This window comes from Haplochromis burtoni, unplaced genomic scaffold (assembly GCF_018398535.1).
Source record: "Haplochromis burtoni strain Fernald_Lab_line unplaced genomic scaffold, NCSU_Asbu1 Contig_341, whole genome shotgun sequence".
Classification (NCBI taxonomy): domain Eukaryota; kingdom Metazoa; phylum Chordata; class Actinopteri; order Cichliformes; family Cichlidae; genus Haplochromis; species Haplochromis burtoni.
Window position 1 is genome coordinate 149,542 of NW_024582702.1, and position 9,710 is coordinate 159,251.

General features: G+C 41.6%; 1 protein-coding gene across 1 annotated transcript in view; it reads left to right on the forward strand.

Annotated features, from left to right (window-relative positions):
• Positions 1-9,710, forward strand: part of noxa1 (NADPH oxidase activator 1) — a gene marked incomplete in the record, with an annotated part of 21,143 nt that overhangs the window by 3,969 nt on the left and 7,464 nt on the right. The window contains 8 exon segments of the mRNA XM_042228667.1: positions 648-756; positions 1,263-1,397; positions 1,958-2,065; positions 3,235-3,294; positions 3,371-3,408; positions 3,519-3,657; positions 4,755-4,823; positions 5,113-5,200. Of these exon segments, the coding sequence (XP_042084601.1) occupies positions 648-756; positions 1,263-1,397; positions 1,958-2,065; positions 3,235-3,294; positions 3,371-3,408; positions 3,519-3,657; positions 4,755-4,823; positions 5,113-5,200 (746 nt within the window).

A 9,710-nucleotide genomic window follows, 5' to 3' on the forward strand; every position in this document is an offset into this window, starting at 1 on the left:
ATACCAAGCATCGGCCTCTGGGTGTGAGGTGCCAAAAACTGCATTTCCACTAGTGTCCACTTGAGGCAGAGTCAAAAAGTGAGTCAGTTCCTATAGACTTCCATGATAAAATGTCCAACTTTACAGCAGAAATAAAGACAGATTGATATAAATATATATATATAAAAATATAAAAAAAAAGTTAAAATAATAATAAAATAATAATAATAATATATATATATAAAAATATATATAAAAAAATAATAATAAAAATAATAAAAAAACCACTTAGATGTGTAGCACCTCGCATCACCACCAACGTTACATCATATGCTCCACACAGACAATGAAGAAGAAAAACTGTAAAAATAAACCAAATAAACAGACTGTAACAAACCGTGGCAGACCTGCTCTTCAGCCTCACACACTGACAACAACAACACCACAGCAGGACCCAGTTCACACAGCGGCACCGCAGACCACGCCCCCGCCACACTGATGTAATATGAAAACACGAAACTACGAAAGATGTTCATGTATTACTAAAACATGACAAATTATGACAGAACAGTTTGGCGCTGGTGTGGTATCTATGTGATTATATTATTTATACATTGTGTGCTATTCAGGTTTTTAAATATACTGCCCGCATTTCTTTCTCTCTCCAGGTTGGAAGAGGCTCTGTCTGACTACATCTGGGCACAGAAACATATGCGAGAGAACGTAGTGATCGACTACAAACAGCTGGGACTGAGATTTAAACTGTACAGCTGGCAGGTCTGACATTCAGCCTCACCTACACACACCTCGACACAAGGACACACCTTCATCAAGGATTCGGTTCAGTGCACATTAAAACGCCATAAAAAGGAAATTCAGCCCCGTGCGGTCTCATCACCACCTTTGTGTAGTTCAAATATCAGCCACACACCTGTGAGCTGTCAAAGCCTCGTTAATGGAAGAAGACACACGTGATGGTTTTGTTACTGGTTCCAAACAACAGTGCCACTGTGTGTGCCACTGTGAGTTTTAAACATTTCATCATCAGATACAGTCAGCATAACGTAAACTACATAACAGCTGTGGTGGTTGTCCAGACAATCGTCCACAAGAATCATACATATCCAGTTTACCAGCTCAGCTGCTGCTCAGCGCTCAGCGAACATCTGAAATAAAGCAGTTTCATTTCATTTTAAATGCCAAATCTATTCTGAAGAAACAACCTGTCATTCACCAGAAGTTGTTTGAATGCACTAAAATGGGTAACTGTGATATGTTCCAAGGTGTTATACAATGCAGCAGCTGTGTATTGTCAGATGGGCCAGTGGGAGCAGGCCAGGGACGTCCTGCTGTCAGCCTCCCAGGAGAAAGGACCAGGACGAGGGGGGAGCATGGAGGCAGCTTTGGAGAGCATCAGGGTGAGTTCATTTGTTTTTAGGTTTAAGGTTAAAGACTACTTGGTACGATCCTGGTTTAGCTGAAAAAAAGACCCTGTTGGAAAACCGAACATGTCACAAAGCCTTCCTCAGGTTTTATGGTTACCATGGTATTTATTATTGTCCAATCAAATGGACCAGCAGTGAGAATTTTACATGACAAATGACTGCAGAAAGTGCCGATGGAGTCACCTGTTGTTGGTTTAAATAAAACAAATATTTCACCAAACAAGACTTACAATGACGTCTAAAGCCTAGACTTAAAAAATGAAATATAGGTGCTTAAGTACAAGTGGTGATTTTATTATTCCAAAGTAATATTACAGTAAGACTGTCGCTAAGTAAATCCCAAGAGTTGATTGTGTCCATCTGGACGTAGAGTTTTCAGGGGGAGAAACGTTTCGTCATCATCAGCTGACTGCAGGTTTCCAGCCTTATAAACGGGATATTTGCACAGTGACTGACACCAGCACCACTGCATGAACACGGTGCTGGGAGTCAGTTTATGATCATGAGACTCTTTACTATAACTTTAAAAACAGAGTAAGCAGGCCCTGGATCCTCTCCTGGTACCTGAGGGTGTGGTGTTTCGTCCCAGGAAACAGGATGTGGAGCAGCTGCAGCAAAGAGACTTCTTGGGAAAAGCAACGGTACGTAGAGAGTGCCTGTGGTACACGTGTTTATCCATCCATTCGTTTTCTTCTGACCCTCTTATCCCTGCCGTCACACAGTGAGAAGGCAGGGCACACCCTGGCCATGGTGCCAGCCTGTTGCAGGGCTAACACTTTTAGAATCAGCAATTAACAGTTCAGTTCAATTTTAACGAGATAACGAGAGGATGGGCAACAGGTGGAGACGCAGCTGGAATCAATCAGACAGAGGACAGAGGAAGCAAAACAGAACACGATACACACAAAATAAACTAGAAACAGATCCAGAGAGAGGACAGAGACAAGACTAGGAAGACAAGCACAAAGACACTGAATGAACACAGAGAGAAGATGCAAAAGGAACTAAACAACCTCAATTCAATCTGCATCTGTCATGTTGAGTGCTATGCAGCAGGCAGGAAGGAGGACTCAAGTGCAGCAGAGGGAGAGTGAACTTAATGCGCAGCTTTATTCACAGGAACAACAACTTGGCAAAGAAACAAACTTCACAAAACAAACCAAAACCTCAAAAATGAAACCTAGACTGAACTGAACTGACGGGAGGAAACGCAGCACAAACCCTAACCTTCAAAGTAAAACAGGAAACACACCGACTGAACTTACAGACTCAGAGACACAAGCTGACAGACAGGGATGACCCGGACAGGCACAGAGACGACACGAGGACAGAGGCTGAACGGCGAACAGGAAATGTCAAAATAAAAGAAGGAGCACAGAGAACAGAGGAAGCATCAAAACCTAAGAAGCAGAAATTCACCAGAAACATAACAAGAACTAAACTGAAACAAAAGATGATATTAATCGAAACATCAACACTGAGTCACCAACGCCAGGACAGCATCGAGCGACATACAACATAACGACATAAATGACTGTAAGACAACAAGGTTCAAAAGTCCACAAACTCAAAATGCTGAACTATGACAATTTGATTATTGAAATGATTAAGATGTGCCCTTAAAATACGCTTAAATGAATCCTGGCACATGTATCAGGTTATTTTAACCCAAACAAACCGATAAGTGTAGCTCATTAAAGTAAATATAAACGTCGGCCCTGACTAAATGTATGACAGCTGAAATATGACTAAAACACGTCATTTAAACTGCACTTTATATTCATTCATGTGTAATGCTCTCCCTTTGCAGGTGATTTCCTCCATGATACCCAATGATGATTTTGGAGGCTTTGAGCCTTTGAGGCAGCAGGTGAGCCTGACCACAGCGTATGTGTGACGTTACTGTGAGCTGCTGCAGATGCTAACTGTCTTTGTCCTCTGCACAGAAACCTGGCTTCTATGAGCCGAATGTGGATGGAGCTCAGTGAGTTTGTTACGTGATGACACAGAATATGTGTGTGGCCGATGCTGCTACAGGGCTACAGCAAAGCCGTGCTTGTAGATTTACAGCTTATTTTGTCTGTTACCTGTTAGGGATTCTCGATACATGCAAGTGCGTGTCCCTTACATGGCACGAGGACCAGGACAGCTGACGGTGCCTGGAGGTGCGACGGTGTTTTTATTTGGAGAGGAGAACAGAGATGGGATGGCCACTGTCATATATGATGGACAGGTGAGGAGTGACCTGCAATCTGAAACAATGAAAGAGGGTTTTGAATCTGACAATAAGAATATTATAGTAAGTGGATTTAATCACTTTTATTTAAGCAGCAAAGATTCAAGAACATGGAAGAGACAATAAAAGTGAAACTTTAATTCAAAATAATCTGTATTCAGTTTCTCTCTGGATGAGTTTGAAGTCAAAACCTTTGTTAATATGTGCAAAAATTAATTATGTGCTGATTGCAATGGTACTGATAAAAGTAGTTGATGGTATTTCAGAGCTCTTAACATATTTTTGCAACTTATCTCTTTGAACTGGTTCATTTCCAAATGAAATGAAAAGTGTGAAGTTATACCACAGTTTAAGACTACAGGCCAGCATCACTCCTCTCCCAATGTTCTAACATTATTTTGATCATAAATATGATTATCACTTTAAACAGATTGACTCTGGCCTTCTAAAGCAGGGGTCCCCAATCCCAGTCCACGAGGGCCGGTGTCCTGCAGGTTTTAGATGTCTCCTTGATCCATCACAGCTGATTTAAATGGATAAATGACCTCCTCAGCATGTCTTGAAGTTCTCCAGAGGCCTGGTAATGAACTAATCATGTGATTCAGGTGTGTTGACCCAGGGTGAGATCTAAAACCTGCAGGACACCGGCCCTCGTGGACTGAGATTGGGGACCCCTGTTCTAAAGGTTCCTAGAGCCAGAAATAAGACAACTGGAGAGCTTTTTCTTTTTGTGCCCCGTCTCTGTGGAACAGCCTCCCTCAAGACCTTAGGCAGGCGTGCTCTGTGCAGGTCTTTAAAAGTCTTAATTCTATGGCTTTGAGTTTTTACATTTTTACTGTGTTTAACTTGTATTGCTATGTATCGCTTTTATTTTATTTATCCCTTTAGTTTCTGATAGTTGGACAGCACTTTGTTTGAAAGCGCTTTATAAATAAAGTTATTATTATTATTTATATTTTATATAAATCTTAATATGTATTCATTCCTGCTCAGGTTCTTGAGCATGTATTCTTTTGCTGTCACAATACTGAGAATTTCTGTATACAAGCTTTATTTTTATTTCTACAAATCTAATTTTTAGTCGTTTTTTGCAGAGAGGACTTCTGCCAGCATCCCTTCTTGAACCAGCAGATGTCAAGACGTCCAAAGGCAAAAAGGACACTGTAATATACTTCTCTTTGACTAACACAACACACAGTATTCATGTTCATGCCGTCCATTTAAGAGCTTTAATGGAGGCACTTTACAGATTGATCAAAATGACATTCTTGCTAAGTTCTTCTCTGCTTCACCCACCGAGATGAGACAGCACAACTGTTGTGTCTGGTGACATTAAATGGATTAAAGGCAATTTCAACAAAAAATCCAAACTTCTGCTCTGTGACAAATCTGTTTTCATTGTGGAAAGAAAACTCTTCATTATTTATTCTCCTGTTCTGCTTCCTTCCACAGAGAATTTCCAGTGGGATTCCCCTCCCACCAGGACTCAAGCCACCCACTCGCCCACAGTCTCAGCATAGTCCTGCAGCTCCTCCTCAGGGTAAAAATCACTCACACTCTGGTTTATCTTAAACCTTTTTTCATTTCATTTGCTCCTTCAAAGCAACTCTCCGCTGTGAGAGATCATCCCAACGTTACAGCAATGTTTTCTCTGTTTGGTCTCGTGGCTTCATGTTTGCCAGATGGCCCTGTAATTTTAATCTTCCTGGAAGATTTTCTTAACATAAAATATAAAAATACAAAATCTTTATGATGAAACTTGTAATTATGGTTGTAATCACAGTACTCTTAAGATTTGCAGTTGTATTGCATTGTTAACAAGACGGACATGAAACCAGGAAAAGGATTACGGTGTGATTTTTTTTATTTAAAAGTAAATCTTCTGCCAAATTGTTGTATATGAACGACAGCAGCCGCCAGTTTGTTTCATGCTCTGATGAACAAGGATAAAATATTAAAATGTCTGTTGACATGGCAACATAAATTGGTATAGCTGTTTTGTGCTAGTACTAACTTTTGGATACCTGGAGTTGCACCACAGATGAAGTATGAATCAGAATCAGAATCAGAATCAGAAAGGGTTTATTGCCAGATGTTGAGCAGGTTTACAACATTAGGAAATTGCTGCGGTGCTTCAGTGCAACATACTGTCATAAAAATATAAAAATAAGAATAAGAATTAAAAGTGCTAAGTGGATAGATATATACATGATATATACATGAGTGCAGGTGGTGATCAGTGCCAAACATGGAATGATGCAGTGAACACAGCGTAGGGTCATGTGTTAGTGGTGGGAACAGTTATACGGTTATTGTTCATGTGTCCAACAGCAGAGGGGAAGAAACTGTTCTTATGGCGAGAGGTTCTGGTGCGAATGGACCGGAGCCTCCTGCCTGAGGGGAGCAGGTCAAACAGACTGTGTCCAGGGTGAGAAGGGTCAGCTGAGATCCGAGCTGCACGCCGCAGTGTCCTGGAGGTGTACAGGTCCTGCAGAGATGGGAGTCTGCAGCCAATCACCTTCTCAGCAGAGCGCACAACACGCTGCAGTCTCTGTTTGTCCCTGATAGTGGCTCCAGCGTACCACACGGTGATGGAGGAGGTGAGGATGGACTCGATGATTGCAGTGTAGAACTGCATCATCGTCCGTGTTGGCAGGTTGAATTTCTTCAGCTGCCTCAGGAAGTACATCCTCTGCTGGGCTTTCTTGATGACGGAGGTGATGGTGGGCTCCCACTTCAGGTCCTGGGTGATGGTGGTACCCAGGAAGGTGCATCCTCCTCACAGACTGAATTAGTACTGAAAAGTAAAGCTTTGTAAAACACAGCAGCCATATTTGTGTCAGTTTTGCTGGTGAAAGAGGACCTAGAACGCAGGATCAGAGCAGGCAGGGATAAAACGAGAACGGCCCTTTATTGGAGGCATAATAGCAACTAAACAGGAAGCAGTAAAAATGCCAAACTCCATGAGAAACTTTGGAAATGCCAGGGAAACACTTGGAGGATCTGGGGAACAGAACTAGAGGAACCGTGGAAAAATAAGAAAGAGGAATGCTAACAGTATCATAAGTACTCTACAGATTAAAGAACACAGTGTGATGAAAACGTAAACGGGACTGAGGGTGACAAAGGATGTAAACACATATAAAATAATTAGGGAGGGGGAGACACCATGGAGCACAGCTGGAACTAATCAGGGAAACAAAGCAGGGTGAACTATGCTAAAATGAAACTATGCTAAAATGAAACTATGCTAAATAGAAACACTGCTAAAATGAAACTATGCTAAATAAGATAAGATAAGATAAGATAACCTTTATTAGTCCCACACGTGGGAAATTTGTTTTGTCACAGCAGGAAGTGGACAGTGCAAAAGTTATGAGGCAAAAATTAGAATACAATAAGAATAAATACAGTACACAACTGTACAGAATAGAATAAAATAACTATATACAGTAGAATAAAATAAAATAAATATACAATAAGATAAAAATAGAATACAAATACAAATACTATATACAACTGAGTAAAAATACAACGATGACAGAAAGGATTATTGCACTTAGTATTATTGCATATGTATGGATGTGTGTGCTTGATCAGTTAAAGTCTTTATTATGGAGTCTGACAGCAGTGGGGAGGAAAGACCTGCGAAATCTCTCCGTCCCACACCGTGGGTGCCGCAGTCTCCCACTGAAGGAGCTGCTCAGTGCTGTCACAGTCTGCTGCATGGGGTGGGAGATGTTGTCCAACAGGGATGACAGCTTAGCCGCCGTTCTCCTGTCACTCACCACCTCCACTGGGTCCAGAGGGCATCCTAGAACAGAGCTGGCCCTTCGGATCACCCTGTTCAGTCTCTTCCTGTCCCCAGCAGAGATGCTGCCGCCCCAGCAGACCACACCATAAAAGATAGCAGAAGCCACACACAGAGTCATAGAAGGTCTTCAGGAGTGGGCCCTCCACCTCCAAACGACCTGAGTCTCCGCAGCAGGTACAGCCTGCTCTGCCCTTTCCTGTAGAGGGCGTCTGAGTTATGAGTCCAGTCCAGTCTAGTTGTTCAGATGAACACCAAGGTACCTGTAGCTGTCCACAGCCTCAATGTCCATACCTTGGATGTTCAGTGGTTGCAGTGGAGAATGCTTGTGCCTGCGGAAGTCTACCACCAGCTCCTTGGTTTTACTGGCGTTGATCTGGAGGTAGTTCAGCTGGCACCAGTCCACAAAGTCTTGGGTCAGTCCTCTGTACTCCTTGTCGTCCCCATCAGTGATGAGGCCGACTATTGCAGAGTCATCAGAGAACTTCTGCAGGAAGCACTGGGTGGAGTTGTGGGAGAAGTCTGCAGTCCTTGGGGCGTGAAGTCTTTGGCACTGGTACAACACAGGAGGTTTTCCAGAGCTGTGGGACTCTTCCCAACCTCAGGCTCAGGCAAATAGAAACAATGCTAAATAGAAACAATGCTAAATAGAAACAATGCTAAATAGAAACTATGCTAAATAGAAACAATGCTAAATAGAAACAATGCTAGTTGGCTTTTGCCATTGCCAGCTTGTTCTGAAAATAGATGTGATGGCGAGGGGTCATTTGACTGTTAAACTTCATGCTCAGTAACCAGTGACTTGACAAACACAAGTCATTAGCCAGTGGTCATATCCTGAAAGAGAAAATCCTTTCTGACACTTTAAATGAACAAAATTTATAAAAGAACTTCTTTTATTTCATGAAATCAGTAATGATCTGATGTGTAACCAGGTGATATGACAAACTGGGTCTGCTGTGAAGGCCTTATGAAGTTTCTTGTTGACCTGATTTCAGGCTCATTGGAAAACTCAATTGCCCGCCTCTGCCATAAACTAATCAGGAATGTCTTTTCCAAAACAAACTATTGGTATCACCCTGTGGTGATCATTAAAGCCAATGCAGATTTTGTTAAGGTACGTCTGTACTTATTCATATTCAGTAAGCCTGTGCATGTTGTGTTGATAAAACGTGATTGAAACATGTTTAAATGAAGTAAGTTGAGCTCTTGAAATATTTTAATCCTTCACAATTTTGTCATTTTACTCCAACACTATTCATTAACTTTTACCCCAGTACTACTTGGGCACTTAAATAATTACATTTGTCTTCATATTACATAATGTTCAACAAAGTGTAGAGTCTGGTTAACATAAAAGCTGAATGGATTTACAGCCACTACCATCCTCCTAGCTTTATCCGGGTTGCAGGGGTATAACCCAGAAGTGACAGGTTAAGAGGCAGAGTGCGACCTGGATAGCTCACCAGTCTATCACATAGAGACAAACAACCACTTACATTCACACTTTAGGGTAATTTGGAATCACCAATTAACCTAGCTCTAATAACTGCATGACTTTGAACTGTGGGAGGAAGCCAGAGTCCTCAGACAGAACCCACTGCAAACTGGATTTGAACCCATGTTCTTGCTATGAGGCAACAGTGCTAACCACCACGCCACCAAGCTGTCAATCTAGGCTCAACAAAAGTAGGAAAGGCTATGATTTCAAGGCTTGATGCAGAATTCTTCTGTACGTTTTTGTCCTTGACAGGTTAAACCACAATAAATAGTGTCGAGCATACATGGTGTGTGTGTAGTTGCCTTTTAAAACTCCAGGGATTTTCCTGCAGTTTGAAATCTCGTGCGATCTTGTGAATTTCTTGAGTCCAGCAACTAACCACTTTCACTAGATTGCATCACGTCATCTCAACAAGAACAAATTAAGTTGTTGAATTTCATAAAGATCCTACATGATTTAATTACGTTCACCATAGAAACATGAAATTATTTTCAAATTACAAGTTAGACTTTTGATGCATCTCAATCATCCAGGAAAGTAAATCTCCAAAAGTTGATTCTGTTCATCTGGACGCAGCGTTTTGTGGGAGAAACGTTTCGTCATCATCAGGTGACGTCTTCAGTCTCAGCTGACTGCAGGTTTCAATCTTATAAACAGGACATTTGCATAATGACTGAAACCAGCCCACTGAAGGAACAATGGGCTGGGAGGGCAGTTCCTTAATCTTAATTATGCAAA